The sequence below is a fragment of the Strix aluco genome, chromosome 13, assembly GCF_031877795.1.
Source record: "Strix aluco isolate bStrAlu1 chromosome 13, bStrAlu1.hap1, whole genome shotgun sequence".
Taxonomy (NCBI): Eukaryota; Metazoa; Chordata; class Aves; order Strigiformes; family Strigidae; genus Strix; species Strix aluco.
This window is the reverse complement of record NC_133943.1, coordinates 9453293-9477192: the sequence shown is the minus strand read 5'-3', so window position 1 is coordinate 9477192 and position 23900 is coordinate 9453293. Positions and strand designations below refer to the sequence as shown.

Sequence of the window (23900 nt, the reverse complement as noted above, 5' to 3'; positions counted from 1 at the left end):
AGTGGCCACCTACCAGACACTGCAGACTGCAGATCCACTGTACTGGTGAGAAGTACCTTGCTATCCTGTTGCAGAAAACCTTTTTTTCAGTCTCAGACTTCTTGAGTGATTTTGAGTCTGTTACTTACAGTCAGAATTTTAATTATATTTAGAGTCCTGAAAGTTCGTTTAGGTGCTAATTGGGATTTTTAAATAGGCATGGGTACCTAAATTTTATGGCTTTGTGTCTGTTCCCCAGCTCTAAAACAGAGATATAACGCAGGGCTACTATAAATTACAGGCAGTGTATGATGCCAAATAACGTGGAAAGAGCTCTTATACCAAGGCAAAAAACCTACTGCATATAGGTGCCTGACAAAAAGGGTTACTTCACTCTTGGTACTGGAAAAACACCTTCATTGCTGGGGAAATACCCTGAAACTTGAGGGCCCTGCAGCCATAATCTGATTGAAATACAGAGTTTTTAATGCTTAAAAAAAAATCTGACCAAATCATGTAATGTGTTCTTTAATCCAGTGGGATTCAAGAGCCTAACCAATAATAAATAACAATTTGCATGCTTAGCAGTTAAATGGAAGAATAATCAACCCTGAGTACTTTTTCAAGAGTACTTGAAACTGAATTCTGCCATCTGATGCTTAACACCAAACTTCAGTGGGTCAGTGTCCATCATACATGATTAGCTGGAGTAAAGTGAATGCTGCGTGTGGAGTAATATGGTATTTCACAGTATAACAAGCTTTAAAACAGAGTTGGATTAGTCCTCTCTCCCTTTCCAATTATTTAATTTCTGAATATTTGAATGTTGAAAAAAAAAGTATTTATTCTGGTTTTGTTCTAGGAGATGATGTATTTAGTTTCCTTTTATGTGTTTCAGTACATGTTTTATGCTTGTGATAAACTACTGAAATAGTATTTTTTGAAGGGGGGTCTGTCTGTCATGCTGCTGGTGTGGGCAAATTGCAGAAGAAAAAGGAACAAAGGGGAATGACAGGTCTGGGGCATCTTGAGTAGAGCAGGAGAACCCTGTGGGAATTTTTTGCCTCTTTTCTTTTGCTCATTCACTTTTGTTTTGTGCAACAAGCAAAGTTTGGAAGAAAAGAGTGACATTGCATTTCCCTTTGCTATTTGGAGAAAGCATCTATGAGTTTGCAAGTCCTAGACTTAAATATCATTGCTGTGTGTTTCCCAGCTTTGGCTATGATGAACCAGGATGCATCTGCTCCAGCAGTAATCTACCACTTGCTACAGGCCGGAGGAAGGATTGTCCCCTTCCTGAGCCTTTGTACAGATGGATTTACAGCATATACAAAATTATCTGCTAGGAGATGCAAATAACACATTTTCAGCCACACAACCACTTATACACACCCATGTACATACACATAACATTTTTATATGGCTTCATTTAAGAGAAGGTTGTTAAGTCTTTGTTAAGTAAAGATATAAAAATAGCACCTTTTTTGAGACGGTTACGCAAGCACACAGTACCTTGTCAGTGTCCATTTTTTACTCAATCAGCTACAACTTAAGATTTATTTTGAATAACTAACTTTGCCACTGAATGTGCGTCATCCACTCAGTTAGGGAAGAGACCACACAGAATGTAAAAATCAATGCCAACGAAGGGAGTAAACTCCACTGGTGGGAATCTCATTTCTTGAGAGACATCTAAGGTGTGGTCGCTACCGCCCTGGCTGTCCCCAGGTTCTGCAAGTCTAGGCACTGCCAGCCCAGCAACATACAAAGGCTGCCAGGCATCAACACGCTCTTTTCAGTGCAAAACCAAAGCAATTTTCTCTGAAGCCCAAGACGTTGGTCATTTTTGCAAATTCTTCCCTGCTTGGAGCCAGTTTCTGATAGCCTTTGTGCCTGCTTTGCACAGTAGCTAAATGCATTACAGGCCAAAAGACAAGTAGCTCCTCTTTTAAGTGTGCAATGCTGTGAAATGGTGCAGGAGGCCGCTCCTTCCCATCTCTGTCCCTGTGTCCTCCTTGGTGAGCTGAGGTGTCCTTACAGCAAGGGGTTAGATACCAAGATGATGGGCTTGGCATGCACGGGGATCATGGGGAAGGAAGAAAAACCTTCACTGTTGAGTTGCATATACGCAGCACAGGAGAGCAGAAAGCAGAGATGCCCCAGGCCAGTTGTGATGGAGCTGGTTTGGAGCAGGAGCAGCAGCTCAGTGCATTGCTCTGTGCAGACTAATTAACTCTGGCAGCCAGGTGCTTAATACTTCGCGCACTCAGGGCCTTAGTGAGTTTGTCTGTTTAAGCGCATTCTTGCATACTGCTGATGGACCCAGAAGTATATTTATATATATTGCTTACTGCCTGGAAAGCTACAAATCAGTTACTGATAAGTATGCCACTTTCAGCAAGATTAATGTTAAATTCCTCCTTTTAGACCGGCAATTTGCAAATTGCTAAATTAGATTTTAACATTCGAATACTCTTTTTTCATGTCACACTTGCAGCATTTTTGTTTTTATCACCTGATGATACTGTTTGTGTCAGTATTGAACTTTGAGGCATATTAATACGATACACATATATTTTGATGGCAATTTTTCATAATGACAACAGTTCTTATGAAATCTACTAGAAACAAATCTGTGCAGAATAATGTAATCCATTATAGTGGGATTTGGTTTTTGTTTTGAACTGGATGGAAGGAAGGTATTTCTTTTATACAAAAGAAAATGGACAATACCATGCTACTCTGAAGGTATTTTATTGGTATCTTCAGAGCTGGGATCTGAATTTTCCTATACGCTGCCAATGATACCTACAAAATTAGGAAATAAGCACAAATGCATGATCATAAACCTGGGAGATCATTTCTGGTTGTCTATGGTAACGTTATATCTTCTACTCTGTTTTCTGATCATCTTGCAGTCTTTAATCTGTTTGTTCTACTTCAGCCTCAAATTAGGGAAATGATAATATTTCTGGTTTAGGAAAAATTAATCCAATAAAAAATATTTTTTTTAATCCTTTCAAAAGGAAAATGGCTAATTTTGGTGAGCCCTATTTGAGTGCAGAAAAGTTTCAGCTGCCTCAGAACAGGAGTGTGGATGAGTGCAGGGATGTGGTTACTGCCTCGGGGTGCCACCAACCAGCAGAGATGTTTAAGTGTGTATCCCGAACTCAGCAGTGACCACCGAAGACACAAAGGTTGGTTCACTCCCGTTGTAAATGAAACATTGGAAGCTTATCATAACAGGACAGTGAGTTTCAGTCTGGTTCCTCACATCCTCTCCTTTCAGTTTCTTTTTGAAGCATCAGCTTTATAGGTGAACAGTTGCTCCTGGGATATTTTAATTTCCATACTCATCTTCACTGGTTTACCAAGTATATTCTAGATGGTGAATTGTGATGGTGGGAGAGAGGCAAGAGGCGAAGGGAGTGATATAGGCAATTATTTTTGCTTCCTCGTTTGTTATGCCTGTGAGGCTCCAGATTCCAGATTAGTGATCTCTCTGTAGGCGTGTTTGGAGGCTACTTAACTCGTATTTGGGGCCAGAGCTGCAGTATTTGTTGATTTCTCTGTAATTGACTTGCAAGGTGATCTAGCGCTGACAATTTCGCAAAGGCCTGTTCGGCCCCAGAACACTCATTTTGTCATGAGCCTTAAACCCTTGACGGTGTTTGCTAGTCGCCTGGAGCACCTCCCCTCCTTTCCTGAACCTCAGATCCCCCTAAGCACAGTGGTGGGAGGAGACCTGCCAGCAGAGCTGCTGTGCAAATGGGGCACTAATGGTTTGCGAATCTGAAGATGGTTAACTGATCTGTGCATTCAATTAAGATGAGTTTCTCAGTTAACAGGCACCCTGGGAAGAAATGAGTTACTTTCATTTCTGGGATTATGAGCACTTAATGAAGAAGACATATCAGAATTCTGCCTGTGTTGCATGAGATAACCCTAAAATGCAGCACGGATTTTCAACTTACTCGTCTAGCAAAAAACTTGCCAGGTGAGAGGGAGAAATCGATGCTTGTATGAGTTCTCCTGCAGATAGACTCGCGGGGCTGAATGTGAAGTGGCATTTGCATGCAAAGTTGGTTTTTGCTTCATACTTTTCTTGAGGTCTCTCACTTTGCTTGTGACTTGCCTATTTAAAATTATAATTTGAAATGTAATTTAAATAATATTTACCGTATTCTTTCTGTAAGACTTACAATGTGAGCAGAACAGCTGAGAAAGATGGATGTATCTGACTAGGGGTAGAGGCTTGGCTACCTGATGTATATATGCAAAATATAAACTAAGCTCCAGCCAGTAAAGTTTCCAGCCAGTATCAGTATAAGTTTCAGAAAAATTGACAGAATGGTTCTGCTTTATACTGGTTAAGGATCTTGGACAAAGTGAATTTAAGATGAGTTTATGCTGGGCCTAAGTGACTAATAAGCACATCGAGGAGAAGCAAGGAGAACATAAATATTTCACACCAGTTTTGCACTGACATTGCTGACAAATGGGAAGAATGTTTGTGGGGATGATACTTTGTTTTTTGGGATTTCCCTTTGTATTTCAACTTCCATAAGGAATAGGTGGTATCACTGTGTCTCATTAGCTCTTCTGGCTAAACTGAGTCAGCAGCTGACTGTGTCTTAGTGACCAGCTGCCTGGAGAAGCATGGCCGCTTTCTCCAGAAGTGCAGATTGGATCAGGGGCTGGAGTTTCTTACCCCCATCCCTTGTTTGCAGAGATTGAGGGACTATATATAATTGTAAGCAAAAGTGATGAATGATGGTATATCAGGGAGAAGAGAAAAGGCAGGAAGGACTGCTTTCACCCACGAACATCACCTGTGTGATATTTTTGCCACGTAAGAGTAAGTACACAAGCAGCCTAGGAGGGCATGACACGTTCAAGATAACACCGTGGGGCTGTCCCCGCTGCTGCCAGAGCAAATAGCCTGTGTCGAAGGAATCCCTCTACTGAACACGCCGTTCTCACTTGCAGTCCAAGTTATTCATGAAGGGGCTGGGCTGGCTTTTTGGCAGTGGTGCAGAAATACCTGTAAATGCAGGGGGAGGTCTGGGGGCTGTTTGGGTCCATGAAAGACAGGGTCCGTCTTCTGAAGAAGGCTGCTGGAAGAGGGGAGCAGACCGGGAAGCACTGAACAAAGATGAGTCTCTTCCAAAGTCTGAAGGGGTGAGGTGGATGGGAAGCCTGCTTTTTTGAATTCGTTTTCAAAAGACTGATGGTAGGCAAAAAAACAAGGTGGATTTGGTAGGTTTAGGCGCTGCACGGAATACAAGATGTGTGAGCAGGTGAGGACCCTGTGCATACTCGGTTTATGCGCATGTGTACACACAGAGCGTGGAAGGAGGTGAAGCATGGGAAGGCAATGCTGAGAGGGGGCTGCAGCTGGAGTGAACCAATCACCCTTCCTTGGCTGCCAACTGGCAGCTGAGCCCTTGCGGGGAAATGGATGTTAGTTCACTTAGGCTGAGGAGGAAAATTAAGTCAGGTTCCCTGTTTACTTGGTGAGATCTTTTTTTTGTGTATAATCAGTGCAGTAAAGAATAACTTGGAAGTTGTTTTTGCCCCTGTGGAAGGAATAAGGAAAGATACTTTGCTTCCAGTACTGTATTGGTCAGGATCATTGCAGTCACTTCAGAGGGAGGGGAAAAATTAATTAGAATTATTGTTATGACCCTACTGTACCTTGGCCATTGGTTGATGGATCATGCCATATTACTCCTTGCTTGTTTACTGACCTCCTCAGCAACTCACCTTGGTTAATTAATTAGTTTCAGTTAAATTACTTTCACATATGGATAATTTTCTTTTTACCACCACCCAGTACCACATTGGAAAAATTAAATCAAGCACATAGTCTATCACCTTTCTGCCAAAAAAAGAAAAAGAAAAGTCATTGATGTGGTTTTCCATCATTTATAAATTACCTAGGAAAGCCACTGAAGAGGTGTTTAGTTTGGTCCTGAGGTATGGCTAGTTGGTGCATGTAAGGCAAAAGCAATACTGCATCTTTAAACGGTTTGAATAAGGTTTCTTTAACTATTGAGCCTAACTCTGAGATCTCCCCTGCTGTGAGCCATAAGTTGCTTGTAGGCTTGTTCTAGAGAGTAATAAGTATTGTTGTTTAGCAATTGTGTTGTTGAAATGCAGCTCCACTATGTCTGACAGTATTTATCTAAAATACTTTCCCTGGTGCGTGCTCAAGTTCCAGTAAACCGTGTCTTATTGTGCGACCTTTTCATTTTCCAGTGAAAAGGGATCAGCTCGTCAGATAAAAGCTACAAGCTGGAGTACAGGAAAAATGCGTGCTCAGAAAATCCGAGCATGATTGAAAACAAGATGTGTTAAATCAATGCAGTTTATCGCCTGCCTATTCCTGGCAATTGCTGTTCTAAGCTCATTCTGAGCACACACCAGATGATAAAAGTATAGTGTCACAGTGCTCACTGGGGTGTGAGGGCAGGGAAACATGTTTATCAGACAGGCTGGTATGATTTTTTTTTTTTACCCTTGATAACAGTTATTGTCAAAATTTTTGCAAAAAAACCCTGAACAATTATAGAAGCAGGTGATATAACTGCTGCTAAAATCAGAGAGTACTGAGAGCTCTCAAATTATACATTTCTATTTAAATGTTACAAACTAGCAAACAACAAACCCACCTGTTTTAATTTTAAACAATTTGCTGCATCATCAAGGATATAGCCAAAATGTTCCTTTTGCTTTTGAGTGAGTAGCCTTATTGCAATTTCATGCAGACAAATCAAAGCTAATGTTTAGAAATAAAGATGTTCAGAAACTATTGTTTTCTCAAGGGATTTAAGCTTAGTTATGGAGAAGGGATTAAAGACCTAAATTAAATCTCACAGGAGGTCAGTGCCTTCCAAGAACATCACACCTATAGTGTTCATTACAGCTAGGCACAATTCATCTCATTTTTATGATTCAGCTTTACTTGCATTTCTCTGTGAATCTCATCTGCAGAGATTTTTGGATGCGATAGCTGGTGTTTTTCCAATTTTCCCTCTTGAAGATTCTTTTTGCTCTGACCATAGTGCACTTGCACATCAGAAGAAACAGCCAAATTTAGACTAAGATGCTTTCTGATAGGAATGGCTTTGGCATTCAGACGGGATACTGAGTTTTTCATTTATGCATCCCCTGATAATAATATATATATATTTTTAATGATCTGAAAATAAGATGAGAAATAGCAGGGTTAAAAGTGAACGAGTGAGAGGGATTATTCAAAAGAAAATATTTCTACATACCAACATGTTACAACAATGGTTTTCAATGCTGTCTACCCCAAAGGAGTTTGTGATGGGTGACAAAAAGAAACAACTTCCTGTATGTTATATAAAATTATCTCTGTGAGAATTTTAAAGGTGTCTGCACCTACATTGTAGAATTTGAGGAGTCCATGCAAAGGAAAAATGTTGAAAATATGCATAGTAAAAAATGAAAGAAAAAGTTACATGAGGTGACATTTTAGTATTTCCTACACTCTGTATCCTATATCTCTGCATCTGTTTCTGAGCCAACAGTTTAAAAATAAATGCAGTGTCTTTATTTTTTAGATGTTTTCAAGTAGACCTAAAAATAGATCTTATAGCTAACCTTAGGCAACCATTATTTTAAATCTCGGCTTCTATTCATTTTTGTGCTTGTGTACCTGTATTTATTTATTTAAATGAAGGGGTAATCCATTGAGAGCTAGCCATTTTCAGTAAATTTTTTGCTGCATGCTCATGTGCATTACCAGAATGTGTCTGACAAATAGGAAAATATTCACGTGTAAATGATGTTCTTTCCCTTTTCATAATGACTGCCAAAGATGCATCAATTAACCTAGATGACTAGATGAAGTAACCAACATGCATTAATTTCCTTCTGGCCCTCTGTATACATATCCCCAGTGAATTCTACCAGCCTGTTCTGAAATTGGTATGTTTAAATTCCAGTGCCTGAAACTGGACTCTGTTTCAGAACTCCCTTAAGGCCAAATCTTCCCCATTAGACAAGAGGTCAGCGCAGTCAGAGGAAGAAGAAACTGTGAAGCTCACAAATTGTTTGACTTTTTTTTTCCAAGCCAGATTGCAGGTTGCTAAGAGTGAACATTCAGAGTTAATGCATTTTGAGAAACCAACATATGATTCTTGCTAGACAGATCTAGTAATTTCATTCCTTAACTTTCATAAAAAAATTTGGGCTCGAGACATGCATTCCTTGCATCTTCAGCACCCCCACTGGCTGCATATACTGGGCTAGGTGGGAAGGGAATAACTCCTCCGGTTCTTAGTTGCTGAAGAAAAATTGTTATCAGGAAGAAAATATCACGCTGTCTATCACGTTTATAATAACACTGATGAACACAGTGGAGCTGCCTCAAACGCTGGCCTATTGCATCTTTAGTTCAAGTAAAGAGCAGTCACTAGGGAAACTCTAGGTGTTAGATTTATCATTTGACTCAGCTCTGCGTTTTTCTTATTGCTTGGCACATGCACGTGGTGTCTGGGCATTACACAGCAATAAAATATAGGAATTACATTTCAGATATCTCTATTTCTAATTAAAAAAATGACCTCATGTCAGAGTTTGATTTTAAAAATGGAAATTCAGTGCACAAGAGTATGTTTAAGTGAGGGAGTATTGAGACCAGAAAAGCAAGGAAATTCTGAGTTAGCACTGGAAGGGCCTTTCTAGTCCCACCCACTTCCGTTTTCCATTGCTTGTGGGAATAAACACTCCAGGGAAAGTCAGTGGAAAGGAAACTTTATAAAAAGCAAGCCAAATTCACAACAACAACAAATAGCTCAAATGCTTGCATGTTTTCATTTAACGGTCTTTAATTAGCAAAGGAATAGTCTTTGCAGGGAGATTTGCAAAACAGACTTTTTTTCATTTGATGATGGGGTTTTGAAGTGTGTTTTTTTCTGTCTTTGTAGAGCAGGCAAAAAGAGGCCCTATGCATAAGAGTTCTTGGGTAGGGTTTGCTTACAGCATGCCATGTCAAGATGTTGCTTTATAATATCATCCATTGTTAGTATTGCTGTACTGCAGGGCCTTAGCAAGGCCTTTTGGCACCTGGAGTTTGATATTAATATGGTCTGTCCTGCCCTATCCCTATCTCCCAGAGTCAAGGTCTTACTTTGTTAGAGTCAGGGGCTTCTAGCAGAAATCACCTAGAGCTTGGCAGCATCTTGTCTCTACAAGAGGCTGGAGTTCCTGTTTTCCATCTCGTCATAGAGTCTGTGCTCGGTAGGAGTGGGGAGTTGGAAGCCACAACATTTTGCGTGACTACTCGCAGTTTTGCCACTTGGCACCCCATACTGCTATTTCTCAGCGGGGTGGAAGTACAGACAGAAGTACAGATTAAAAAGAAAGAGAGCTGATTATAGAGGTGGACATCTGAGTTGACGGAGGAAGAGGGCAAATGTCCAGGAGAAAAGAAGTCCTTAGCTATAAATTGCAAGGTTCCCATTGAAGAGTCTACCTTTCTAGCTGCCCTTGATTTTATTTAAAATATTAATTCTCTGTGCGTTCAAATGTTCTGACCTGGTTTAATCTGGGCACAGAGAGACATGTTAAATGTGTTCCTGCCCTGGCCTTCATTGCTGTCACAGTGCAGCAACATTTTTGCATGGATTTCTCCATACTCTTTTGTGGCTATGAGGTGTTGAGATGGGTAACTTTGTGTGTCTTGGCCACAGAGTCAACTTCTATTTATGTTTTGAAGTTTCTCTCATCAGACAGGAAAAAACTCAAAACAACTGTGTTGTAGACCCCAGAGCTTCATCTCTTGACATAACAGTTGTCACTAGGTGTCTAATTTTGTTGTAGAGCCACGTTTTTAAAAAATGGATTTGTGAAGAGACAAAGTCTAAAGAATCTTCCTCCATTCTACTGTTGTAGCCACAACCTCCTGGACATAATCTGAAGCCGTTATAGCTCTGTGTTTCTGCAGGCCATTCTTACCTTCTTCAAACTCTCCCCACAATAACTCTGGTTTCCAAGAAAACCAGCGACTCTGGTGCACCACAAGAGCAAGCACTGTGGGACATTTAGTTCCCATGTGCAGTCTTTCCCTGGGTGTTTCACTTAAAACGATCAAGACCAGATTTCTCATCTGGGATAGGGACGGTCAGACCAGTGGACGTGAGGCCAATTTGTTTTTAGCCTTCAGCCTTTTTTTGTTTTTTGTTATCTGAGCCCTTAGAGTCCCTTCCCTCTCCTTGCAGCCTTTTACACTGGAAAAGCATATGGGAAGTTCATAGGTCTAAATGCTGCTTTCTCATTGGTTTTGGGTCAAACAGAATGAAAAAGAAACAAGGGCTGAAAAATAAAAGGAATAAATGAAACCATGAATGCATGGGAAACAAATTAACTGGATATGTTTTACGTTCTGAAATATTTCCATAATGCTTCTATGTAGTGTGTGTTTATTTTTCTTTGAATAATAATGTTAAAATGTGTCTAATTCAATTACTCTCTGCATTCACTGAATGAGTTTTCCTTGGTGAAGAGTTTTCCTACACTACCCCAAGCTACGAATTCCATATGATATTTGAACAGGTCCTTCTAATTGCTGATATTAAGTGTCGATCATTCTGCTGTAAGTTGGCGGCGTGGTCAGAGACACAAATTCCTCTCTCAGATACATCAGACAGTCATTCAATTAACGACAAAAGCTTTATTGACACAGTAGGAATTCATTATGTGAAATATTGAAAAAAGCCCTCCACTGACTAGTTAAAAAAAAAAGAGAAAGAGATGTTTAAAGATGGTGGATTATCTACATGTAGTTATTAAAATTATTCGTGCAGAATTTGAAATTATATGTATGGTAGAAACATTTTTCTCAAAGGCATAAGCAGCATTTCTGTTGAAAAATAAGTTAGACTTTGAAAAGATGAATATAATGTACGCATCCTTATTTCCATAGACATTGTGCATTTTCTTGATTAAAAGCCTTAGATTTTATGAGTTATGGCTTTAGACTTGCTGCATAAAGAGCTTCATGGCTTATTCTGTTAGAGTCTAATTTGAAAGAAAGTTCTTCCTCAAGGGTTTAAGAAGTAATTCATAAAATGGTAAGAATAATAAATATTGTGCCTTAACTCATACACTAGGATAGATAGACAGATTTTGTACACCTGGGTGTAATTTTAGTTAATTCACACAAGAGACAGGCTGAAAGTTTATTGTTTGGAAGGAGAAAAATGGCTTAAATCTTGTATTTGCAAAAATGATTATATTAGCTTAAATGAAAATGCTACTCTATTAATGGCTTCAATAAGCTTTGCATTTGGAAAAGTATTTTAATAAAAAGTTACCTGAAGTTTACTGCAACTTAAAATATGTAAGTGAGGGAGAAGTACTTACTTTGATTTATATGTCTTTTGGAGGTGTAATTATTGGCTTTTTACTCACCTATGTAAAACAATGTACTTTTGTAAATGGATTTCTGGCCACTTTACTCCTTTTTTTTTCCACATAAAAAGTAAGCACTGTCAATCAAAGAATTTTAAGGTTTATTTCCTCTTTAGAAATGATTGATAGCCTTTTAGATTTACAAGTTGACAAGTTAAAGGGTTCTATTGGTATAATTATGTACTAAATTCACAGTCTTTCAATTTAAATGTCCTTTTAAAACCGCAAGATTATCATACCTGTATTTTGAAAAGTGGGCCAGTCAGTTTGGGTTGGTATACAAATTGCTTCCATTAGCCTTGGGACCTATTTGAATTTAGTACAGTTTTTTAAAGTTAGTAGTACTTTCAATAGTACTTTTAAAATTTAGGGTAATGGGAATGCATTTTAAGTACAGTGTGTGTTAGCTTGTTTTTAATGTATGGATGTCAAGAACACAAATAGAGAGTTTGTATTTCTTATTGATTCTTTTTTCCCCGATCATGGGGAAAAAAATGTTCTTTGAATTAGAGCACTGGGAAATGCATTATTGTGAATGGACTTCGAAGGCAGAGACCAGGCTCGCACATACTGGGGACAGAGGCAAAACCTTGCGTGAAGCTGATAGCAGACCTTGTACGTTGTACTAACAGTGGCCTGAGCACTGGCTCTTCTGCAATACTTGGAGATCAGAATATCACCTTTTCTTTGGAGTTTTGCCAGCTACTGACCCAGAAACTGGTGTGGCCTTAACACTGAAGGGGGGGTAAATATTTAAACAGGGCTTTTTCTTTGAGATATGACTAATTACATTTGACTTGGATTATGAATACACTGAAGAATGGAGGGCTGATATTGTCCAATCTGTGGTTAGATGTTCAGGCAGCTAAAGATTTCTTTTTTCCATTTTATCTAAGATTGAAAGGGTTCAATAGTTATAGACTAATGAGTGATATTTGACAACTACAGTTTAGGACCCAATCATGCAAATTGCTGTGTGCAGCCTCTCCCCACCACTAAAGTAAAGCTGAAGCTATTTGAAGCAGAAAGTTTTCACTATCTCTCAGAGGATGCTTGATGCCTTGTGAGATTGGACCATAAAATTAACATTTTTTTTTGGTCATTTAGTTCAGAAAATACTCACAGGAAATACTCTGTGGATTTCAAATGTGTTGAATGTGTGGGAAGATATGAGAAAATGACTGCTATCTCTAGGGGGATTTCAGAACTGGCCTCCATTTATAATATTGCAGAATTTAGTAACTACTTTCCCAAAGGATGTAAAGGGAAAATGGCCATAAACTAGACTGAATTAGAGAAGAAACACATTTGACAGAACCATGCTAAAATCTTCTAACATATTTGCAAAAGAAATGTAAATCAGAACTGTAAGGTGGGTTTTTTTAATGTTCTCAGAGAACAGCTATTTTTGATAATAAATATAAATAGCAGTAAATTAATTTACTGTAAAATTTGAAGAAGGTCTAAACTAAATGGGTCCATGATAAGAAGCCATATAAGGAAACTCAAAGGTAATGAAACCAGGGGGTTACGAAGCCAGGTACTGTGTTATTTTCTGCAAAAGTACCCAACAGAGTGGACAGCATGTGGCCAGGGTGTGAAAGGAAACGTGGAAAAAAGGCCCAACCATCCAACAACCAAAAGTGACACAAGCAGGGGAATAGCCTTATTCTCACTCTTTCCATACAATTACCTGAATATAAATAAAAGATTGAATTCAGATATTCCTGACAAAGGGGAATACATGAAAAAACCAAAGGAGACTAGAGGGATGCCATGATCTCTGGGGCAATAAAAAACTTCTGACAATAGCCCAGAAAGTAAAATCCTGAAAGATTTCTAGTCTGGTGTTACCATAATACTGTAACAGTAATTTAAGGATATGCTCAGAAGATTCCTTTCTGATATTAGAGAAATGTTGAGCTTCTGTAGGACTGTGTGCCTCTCCGGCCAGCCCCCATCAGCCCCACACTTCTGTTTCACTGCTGTTGGGTAGATCTGGATTCCCCTACACCACCTTCCTTCTGCCTCAATTTGCAGTAGCATCACTGGGCCTACTTATGGAGTTAAATGTACTGAATGTCCAGGAGGATATAAAAATCTGACCCTTTGGTTGCCAGTAGGACCATCTGCTGTAGAAATGTGGTTTGAAAATAATAATTTCAATGGAACAGTTTCTTTAAAAACTGACTGTTTTGTGTGATTGTTTATGGAACAGCAATTAATTAAAAACAAACCAGGGATTAGATGTTACTTTCATGATAATTATGTGGTCTGGCTAAAGATCTTTGACATTAGGATTATGAAAAAATGTTCTCTTCACTTAAAAGGTGGAAGTATGGACAAACTGTGCCATGTTGATCAGACTGATGGAGCTGTTTAACTTGCTGTGGGATAAGCATCAGTGAGCCACATGAGAGCGCTCACACAAGTGAGACTGGGAGATATAGTTTGACATTAAATCTCTTTCCAAGAATCAGATAGCATCATTCTAGCCACATAATAAGGTTCACAATAAAACCATCATCAAGGTGCATGATATATTCATAATTTAGTAGGCAGACCTTGTGCGAGAAATAATTATTTTGCTATTAATAAGCTAAGGCAAAATAAGAAAAACTTTCAAGTGACCCAAAATGGAAAAAAAAAAAAAAATTAGATTTCCTTCCCACCAAAAAAAAGAGGCTGAAAATATAAAAATCCGTATTGGAAATTTTTGTTTTCATTCAACTCAAAAAAATTGCTAGCAAATTGCTGTGCAAAATTTCATCATTTCTGTTGGCATAGGCGAGTCAAGATGTGCTGTTGTTTAGAGATGCTTGAGAATGCTTGACTGTTGTTCCAGTTCACCAAAGCACTTAGGAAATTTTAAGCACATGTTGAAGTCTCGCTAACATCTGAGTTTTAAAGTGATCATATGACTGGAAATGTAGCTAGAAGGTCATTCAGTACAGTCCCCTGTAATTATAGGCAATCATACAAAAAACATAATATGCTCAAATTTGCTTTCCTGAAAGCAAATGAGTTTAAGTATGTGCTTACATATAAGCATGTGCTTAAAGGCTTGGCACAATCAGAGGTTCGATTAATGCAGGCAGACCAGCATTTTCATGAAGATTAAAGTGTTCCACTTCCCTATTTCTCTCCTCCATTTTATTGGACAACGACTGGCGAAAGATGAACTAAAAGCATAGATGATTTTGTTTTTTTAAATTCATTAAGTCTTTTGGATCAGTTTAGTGCTGATTGGAGCCTGAGCCGGGCTACTGAAGTCAGTGTCGATGAGTAAAAAATAAAGCCTCTGCCAAGACAAATGCCTGTAGTTCACAAAAAACTTATATGTGATCATTGCACATGGAGCATATTAAACGTACAATAGAATCTGGAAAAAGAGAGACTGCCTAATAGTTACTTCTTTTGCTTCCAATCACAAAGGTCCTTCCTCATAATACGAAAGCAGGAAAAACAACATGAAACATGGGGTGTAAAGTATTTACCAAATTAATTTCATTGCAGCTTTCAGAGATAATAACTGCTTCCTATTTGAAAGATGTATGTAACATCCCCAAATTTTCCAGAAACCTTGTTTTATGAACTCAGGTGGGAAGATTTGTATTGCTGTTTGAACCAAAGACTCAAACCCAACCACAAATAGCATTTGAACCAAGACTTCATAGTCAGTGCTGATTTCAGTAAAAGGGGATTTTGCTGTGATCCTTCCTTGGTCTTGCAATGCATTACCAATTGTTACAGTGCAACAGAGCCTGCTTGCTATGCATTTATCACATCACCATGTTGTTTGTTGTTGTTTCAGCTCTGAACGAACCCACCATTGACTATGGTTTCCAAAGGTTACAGAAGGTTATCCCCCGGCACCCTGGTGACCCTGAACGCTTGCCAAAGGTCAGCACAAAGTTTATTGTTTTATTAAATATGGTAAAGCTGGTTGCTGCATGTTTTTGTCTGAAAGGGCAAGACTCTGTAAATGTGATGGTCCTGGTTCGGTACCCAACCCAGATAAGCTGAAACAGAGGCATGACCAATAAAGACCAATCAGCAACTTTCTTGTAGGCTTATGAGACTTCTGTGACTTTCTGAGCCACAGCTAACTCAAACAGCTCTTGCCTTTCTTAAAAGCAAATCTTACTCTGTGTTCTGAAATACTTAACAAAGAACACATTTTTGGTTGGTATTTTGGAACCTGAGCAGCTTATTCACAGAAGAATGACACTTCTTGATTTTGGTATCACAGTAGTACTTGTCATTATAATTTTGAGAACTTCACCATTGATAAAATCGAGTTACTTGGATCTTCAGGGAATGTGTGTCCACTGCTGCTGCACCATGTCTTGGTTTGAAATAATAATAATTATATACTGCTTTATTTTAGGATTGCTCAAATAATTAGAGCAATGTGTTGTGAAGTAATTTGATGTTCATTCTTCTCCCACCCATCAAAATTAGTGGGAGGTTTTTTTGTTGATTTCTGTCAAGTAAGAATTGAGGAAGAAACAGAGTAGTTCACATAGGTGTTTAGTACTTCTGTCTTGTACTGTGAAAATGCTGTGGGTCTGCGCTCACATCTGTTCTTGCTACCTTGCCATACTGTACTTTCTCCGGTGAGAATGTGTGGTGAGTTTTGTGATATACTGGAGAAGGTGAGGTATTTGAAAAAATGTTGCTCTTTGCCACAGGAACACTGAGCATGCATGAGCTGGAGTCACTGTATGTGACCAGTTGCCACCATGTGTTTTGTCTGTTCTAGCATCATAGCTGCTAGTGGGTGAGTGGAGGAGTCAAATAGGCAAAGTGTGTGTACTTGAAGAACAACGCCTTTGACTTATGGAAAGGAAGATGTGAATTTGCAGACCTGAGACATAGAACAAATTGGGCTTTGATGCCTTAGACCAGATCCCTCAAATAATGCACATCCAGCTTAGCCTTTGTGACTGGGTAAATCTTGTGACCTTTCTTCTGTAGCTTCCTGAGCTGTCAGTAGGCTTTCATCGGGGATTGTTGCAGGCTTTGATTAGTTAAATTTCTAAAGCATTTCAAAGCTGAGAACACCGTAACTTGCTTTGGTTTATTTCTTGGCAGAAATAAAATGCAGTATGTGATTTTTTTACAGGCTTGTTAAGTCTTTTATCTTTGCCTAGGAAGGCTGTAGACTGTGGTTTTGGGGTCGATGATATGTTGTCCTTCTCGCTTACCACCAGAGAAACATGCTCTCCTGCAGAGTTACATTTTACATTGGCTCTGTTCACCCTCTACAAGCTGTCCCTTTCTCTGACTTTTGGACAGATTTGCAGCAGGACACAGCTTTCATAGGCTGTCAAATTTCCCTCCAGAGGTGCAACCCTTTCCAAAGAAAGAGAGCATCCTTCTGTAGGAGCTCTTTCATCTGTATCGTGCCTCTGCTGCCAGATGTGCTTGTGGAAAAAAGTTGTTTCTCAGAAAATAAGAGACCAGCCTTCGCTATGCACCAGGCATTTGTGAGGCCCAAAAGAAACGCTGCAAAACTTCCCTGAACCCAGTGTTCCAGCTGACTAGTAGATGGACATGGCTTACCTCTAAATCAGAAAATTCAAGTAAAATAAGACTGAGCAATTCTAAACTGGGTTATGCAGCTGGGGGTTGTAGTGCATCACCAAATTCCACAGGCATTGGACTCCCTTTCTGACACCCATGGCACTGAGGGGGTCCCCAGCAATGCTCTTTTGTGCTGGCATGGGAATGCAGCCATCAGGCTGAGCAACCTCCTCTTTCCCATTTAGAATGAGACTGTTATCACACAGATAACAACATTATTCTTGCTATCTAGTGTCATGGGACATAAAAACAGGCAGAAGAAAGCTGCATCCAGCTCCGTATCCTGATTCCAACATTTACCAGGTATTTATGGATAGGATATGAGAACAAGGGTTAGTACTGAGTCATCTGTCCCTTCATATACCCTCTTGGCTTAATGTGTTTGTTCTGAGTATCTTTTCAAGCTATTTTTTCAAATGTTTAAATCAAGGGAGATTGTGGTTACATATGCAGAGGTATGATGTGATGGCCTAAAAAAAAAAGTCGCTGCTTAAGAACTGAACAAACTCAGTGAAGAAACTAGTGTCACTATGCAAGGTTAGAGAGAAACAGGACAAAGGGGACCTCTTTTTTTTTTTTTTTTTTTTGTCTTTGGGTAATTCCTTCTGTGCAAGCTTGAAGGTTGGACCTCAAGTTCAAGACTCATTAATATGCCATGCACAGAGGCTGAATGCAGCAGGGGTTGGCACATGTCGACTTCTGTATTTGAGGCACTGATGGTTCAATTCCCAGCATCACTTGCTGGCTCCAGAATCATAATCAAGGACGCAGTGAGTCTCTGTGCTGGGTGAGCACTGCACAGTGCTCTTCCCCATGTCATTAAGCCAGGAAGGACTTTGGCAGTATTCCACCATAGACAATTCTCAGTGGCTACTTAGAAGAGTTGGAAGCCATATGGCTTCCACGGTGGAACCGTGGGCAGAGAGGGCAAATGTGTGAGAAAGACAGAGAGCGAGATAGCAGAGAGGAGAGCAGTGCTCAAAGCTTTCAATATCCTTTCCTTCATTTTCCCTGTTGTCCTGCCAGTGCATCATCACTTTCTGTTCATTAAAAAGCTTGTGCTTATGCATTAAATAAATAATACAAAACACATTTCTGTAATTGCTGCTAGGGTTTGTGGCCATTATTCCATTGAAACATTACTGAAGAATTGGAGATCTTTTGAGAAACAGAAATGTTTATAATTTTTGTGTTCATAACGGCATGCAGTCCTTCCCATGGACCAACAAGAGCATTCTGCTGTGTGACTTATCCCCAAAGTCAAGGAGAATTGTTGAGGCCATCAAGTGAGTGTTAGCACATGCTCTACCCTCCAGAGCTGAGGATTTAAGAGCCACATCTGTGTCAGCAAGCATTTCTAAAACCATCGAGGCTATCTGAGAAGTTTGATCGCCACTAGATTAGAACCAGTATTTTCAGAAGTGGTCTTTGTTTATGCTTGGGATTAATTTTTTGAAATGTTCCAGCTATCTGCTGGAAGCAGGCAAAGAAAAAAGCCATATTTTGATTTTTTTTCCATCTCCCAGTGCTTCAGTAGCCAAATTCCAGTGGAGAAAGTTCTCCCATAGTGAGGAGAACAGGAGCACCTGGGAACTAGGGTGTTTGAACTGTTAGACTGACCATTATTGTAGAGATGTGTTTAAAGTAGAAATGCAATATATAGTTTCTGGAGAAAAAAAGTGGGAGCTGATGTTGGCAGCTGGGCTATGAAGCCAGCTATGGGCCAGAGTCCTGTTCCCTTCTTGTACAGAGCAGGTTGGGGAAAGCAGCCAGCGTAGGGTTGTCACTAGCAGATGTGCATGTCTGTACATACACACACATGCAAAAACACATGCACCAAGAGGAGAGACAGGTGGTACAGAGGTGGTGGGATTAGCACCCAAAGCTTGGAGTGAGATCAAGTACCAGGAGTGTGCTGGGCAGTATAGTCTTTCCTTTCTAATACAGGCAGGAGGCAGATCAGAGGAAACAAGAGACCTCTGGGGAGAAGTGAAAAGAAATACCATGATGCTAATGTTAAGAAATCGTATCGTTGTCCTGTAGGAGCAGCCTGTAGAAAGCCTGCCTGTGGAGCTGGGGAATAAGCCTGCACGTGTGTGTGCCATTTCCCTGTCTCATGTGTTTGCATATGTGCACACAAATACACACATGCTGTTGGTTCTTGCGTACGTAACTGCAGTGGAAATCACTAAAGATTTCAGATCACAACAACACGTTGAGTCTATTGAGGTTCATTGATGTAACTACCCTACAATCTTTAAAATAAATCCCTGGCACATACGTTGCAATTCTGCAATTTTGTTAAAACTCCACAGCTACAGCTGTAAAACAGTTTCAACTGTGAGCTAGATTTGAAACACATCCATCTTAAATGATTTAATAACAACGATTCCTCTTTATATGCAATTTCCTAGAATTTATTTGCCATTTTCAGCACTCTTACAACTCATCACTTGTATTTAAATTAAGCGCAAGATTGTTCACTGTGTTTGAGAAGCAAGTCATCGCATTGACCCCCTCCGTGTTCTGATGTCCTCTCCCTCCCAATCTGTTGCTTAAATGCTCTCTCTAGGAGACCCCTTATCCCTCCTGAAAGGGACCTTTACTTCTGGTTTCTCTTCATGTAGATGAAAGAGTGGAGCCTCCCTCTGTCTCTAGCACACAGGGGCCTCCCTGCTGAGCAGAGAGCTCACGTAACCAGGCTCCACCTTCCCTTCAGCTCCTTTTCTCTGGTCAGTCATTAGACCCCCCCCAGCCATATCCCACCTCCTCGTTTAGGACACTAATAGAAGACAGGTGGTTATTAGGAACCAGCGGCTGGCAAAAGCAGTTGTCTTTTCCCATATGAAATCCCACAGATCTGCCCTTTATCCATTGTGACATGGGTATTGTTTATATTGCAAATAAAGGTTGTCTCTAAATGCGGGTGGGTTGGCCCAGGTTAAAATAGCAATGAAGACAAGGCAGCTCAGGTTTGCTGCTTCAGACAGACCCAATGGAGATTCCAGAATGGATCTCCATCTGCTAACTGTATTTTAACTGAAGTTAGTCATTTTCAGCTAAGAAAACACATATTTTGTTGGGGTTTTTTTCCACCCAGCGTAACAAGAGGGTTGTTAGAAAACTTTTATACTAAGTATGGGCAGGAAGGGGGAGCATGGGAAGAGTTGCTGCTGCAGTTCATCTGTATAGCAAGGATGTGCTTGGTGGTTTCTACAGAGTACTGTAAAATTTATAGAAATGTGAGATCAGAGTTAAGGTGGGTGTTGAACCCTTAACAGTTGGGTTTTTTTCATTTAGTAACAATTTGGACATTTAGTTGGTTGAGGGGCTTGGTTGGGTTTTTTGGGTTTGGTTTTCAATTTATCCAATTGAAAATATTCAGGGAGAGAGTTTCAAAGCTATTGAGAAGACAACGACCAAGATGCCTGAGGATACTATGAAAGTATCACCCTTATGGGGTGGTGCATGTCAGAGGCATGTCTGGGAATATGCAAAGAGTCTGAAATGAGAGAGAGCTAAGAGACAGAGCCACACTGCTCGCTGAAGGGCAGAGCCACATACAAATGGCTGGCAAGGAGCCCTTTCCTTTCTGAAGGTCAACAGTGTGCATACACATTTCAGTGAGTTTTCTTTATAAGTGGGTCAGCATTTACTCAGCAAATGATTAGAGCAGATGGTGTAATTTAGAATCTATGACAAAACTTTTAATAGATCAAGGCTAACATGATGACAAGGAGCTCTCTTCTTTTCTCCATTCCTGATTTCTGCTTTGCCTTGGGGTAAAAATCATGACTGGGATTGGATTTTCTAGTCTGCACATTCCATCTGAGCAACTTGAACCACTTGTTTGAACATCCTGTAACAGGGTTCCCTGCATTTCTCTATTCCTGTATCATTATTGTTATCGTTTTAAAATACAATTAACTGAGGGTGCAGGAAGATACCAAACAGGTAAACACAGTCCCTTCGAGGAGCAGAGCCTCCGAAGGAAAAAGCCACAGTTTGAAGAAAGTAACAAAGGCTGCATTTGTGTATTTTGCTCCATGGAGCTGAAAATATCTAGTAAATTGATCCCGTGGGAGTAATAAATACACATTACTTTATCTTGTACTTCATGTCCTATACCCCTGAGCCTTGATAGAACAACACCACTTAATAGACTTAAAAAAAGAGTAATTACAGTCATTGGTTGTGTGATATTTCAGCCCTTCCAGCCCTGCCTGACCTTCTAATTTAGCTCACCGTGTCTAACTAATGCATTTATATTCATCTTTTATGAAGCATGTGTAGTACAAAATTGACTTTGCAGCCTTTAGCAAGCTGTCTTACCAGGTTTAGGATCTGGTTAGTACAGCGTACTGTATAGCATATGTACATTTACAGCAAAATCCTGCATGCGTATGGTTCTGATCAAGTATTACTTTTTATCCTTTTGGAAATGAAATAAAATAAAAAATATTTATTCCATTTCATCCTCCCCTCCCCTTTTTAAAGCTTTTATTCATTGCAGCATTATTTACAGCTAAACATGCAGGCAAGAAAGATGCAAACATTTTTAAAATGATTACCACTAATGTTTCTACTTGTCAGAAGTGCTTAAATTTTCCTGCACTTTGTCTAAAAACTTAGCACTTTTACCTTTTAAGAATTACAAATTTATAAGATCTTACCAAGCTGATTTACAAACACAGCTGACAGTTTATGATGAATGATGTTGCAAAATGTACAATATGTTTCCTTGTCATTTCTATGCATGTATATATTAAGAAGAAGATTAAGAAGAGAGAGAACCCCCCCTCTGAAAGAAACCCTTGAGTTAGAGAGCACACGCACAAATCTCTCTCCTGCGTTTCCTCATAACTTCCTGCTCACTTCACTCATCCAGTAGAGCACAATTGTTCTCTGTGCATTTTCTCCCACCATATGGTATCCTCATTACCATACACTAAGGGTCCATATGGGGAACTTGTGAAGTGAACTGTATTCATTTTAACTGCCAGATGAGCAGCCTTTTGCTTTGCAAGCTTAGCTTAAGTCATCTGCTGTCTTTATGTTGTTATGGCAACACAGCACCAATAAAAAATTCTAATCTACTGTAAGTGTCTGGGATCACAGTATTTTAAATGCTTGCCGTAACTGTCCTCTAAGTGAAGATACTTGTTCTTTTAGTATGACAAAGGGTTATTGTCAACTCCAGCAGGTGGCAGTAAAGAAATTGTTTCTTTTTTTTTTAACCTTTTTTTAAAAAAAAAAATTCTTTTTTTCCCATCTCCCCCACCTCAGAAAGTCATAGAATTACACACTGTGGTCAGTCCTCTGCATTTCCTAGGATTTCTGATGCTGAGGTCGGAATTGCAGGTGATGCTTTTAAGTTGCAACTCAAATACAAAAGGTAGTAAAGTATGAAACTGTGGTGGCAGCTCATGCACTTTATTGACAGAGATCCAGGCTCAAGTACCACTTCACTGGGATTCTGAAGCCTCCATAGCCACACAACTAGTTGTTTTGGAGCTGGTTTTTAGCTACTTTTTCAAACTCCTGAATCAAACACCAAGCTAATTAAGAATATCTTATATAATGGAAGTAGGCAGCAGCATCCTTAAATATAAATCATTTTCACCTCCACAGGCCACATGATATGTTGCATCTCTGTCTCTCTGTCTGTATTGAAAGTGAATGTTTGTAGTCTCAGTTCATCAGTTCACATTAGCCTCATGCTGAATATTTAAACACAGAACAATTTGAACACACCATGAAGAGAGACAGTGACTGCACTTTCACTTGGAACAGCAAGAGCTCATCTAATAATAATTTAGTAAATCAGCCATTTAGTGGCTCAGTTGTATACTGTATTGTGCCAAATAATATTCAGTTCAACTGTATGCTGGTGAAATTGAAATTCAGACTCCAGTCACGTGGCGCTTTTTTGCTCAATGGAGAGATGAAATGGAAAATCACCCTCCCAGTAGACTGTTTGAATGTAGTGATTTATCAAAAATATAGCAGAGTGACAATATAAACAGGATTTGGTTGTATGTGGTACAATCTATTCTAATTAGGCTTTTAAGATTGCAGAAGAGAAAAAAAAAATTGTTAGCAAGACATTTTGGCTTACATTTCTGCACAGATTACTCGATAATTCAGGATTTGCATTTACATCTTCAGTTTGTTTTATATATGGGCAGAGAGCAGATATGCGTAGTTACAGGCCTTTAAGGCCCAGTCCTGTGGGAAGTGTGGTGAGACCTTTATTGCCGTATTTCAAGCCCTGGCTCCCAGGGAACAGCATGCCCTTAGGAGCAATGGGGAGACGCAGCTGCTGCCTTTCCTCCTTGTGAAGCACCATGTATGTTACCTCATAGCATGAAAGCAATATCAGATTATCTTCTTTTCTCTGTTTAAGGCTAGCAGGATTTGTAGGGAGTGGTAATATCTTATATTAGACTAACAGATATAACTGGAAAAAAACCAGACAAGCTTTTGGGTGCCCAAGCCTTGCTTCCTGTGTGCTGACTGTACCTTTTCTTGCCTGTATCAGTGGGTCTAATAAAAGATATTACCTCACCCTACAAAACTTGCCTTGGTTGTAACCATAGACCATTGTGACTTCCGCCAAACAGCTATGCTTTAAGGCTCTCTCTGATGAAGATGGGGGAGAGAGAATATTTTCCTAGAAAGTATGTTGTGAAGTTTAATTTGTTCCCATTAAAATGGTGCTTTGAGATCTTTGAATGCAGGGCATTGCAGAAGTGTGAAGTAATGTCTATAATCTCACCTACAGTTTCCATTTCTAGCCTAGTTTTAGGTGTTATGCAGTGGTTTACGTGGTGATGTAAAATATGATTGCCGTGTATTTCTCACAACACAGTCCAATTGAGTAGCAG

General features: G+C 39.6%; 1 protein-coding gene across 6 annotated transcripts in view; it reads left to right on the top strand.

Annotated features, from left to right (window-relative positions):
- The window catches only part of EBF1 (EBF transcription factor 1), a 283302-nt gene that overhangs the window by 234125 nt on the left and 25277 nt on the right, over window positions 1-23900 (top strand). For all 6 annotated transcript variants that reach the window (XM_074838591.1, XM_074838589.1, XM_074838588.1 and 3 more), the window contains exon 11: window positions 15239-15327. In XM_074838591.1, the coding sequence (XP_074694692.1) occupies window positions 15239-15327 (89 nt within the window). The remainder of the gene's footprint in view (window positions 1-15238; window positions 15328-23900) is intronic.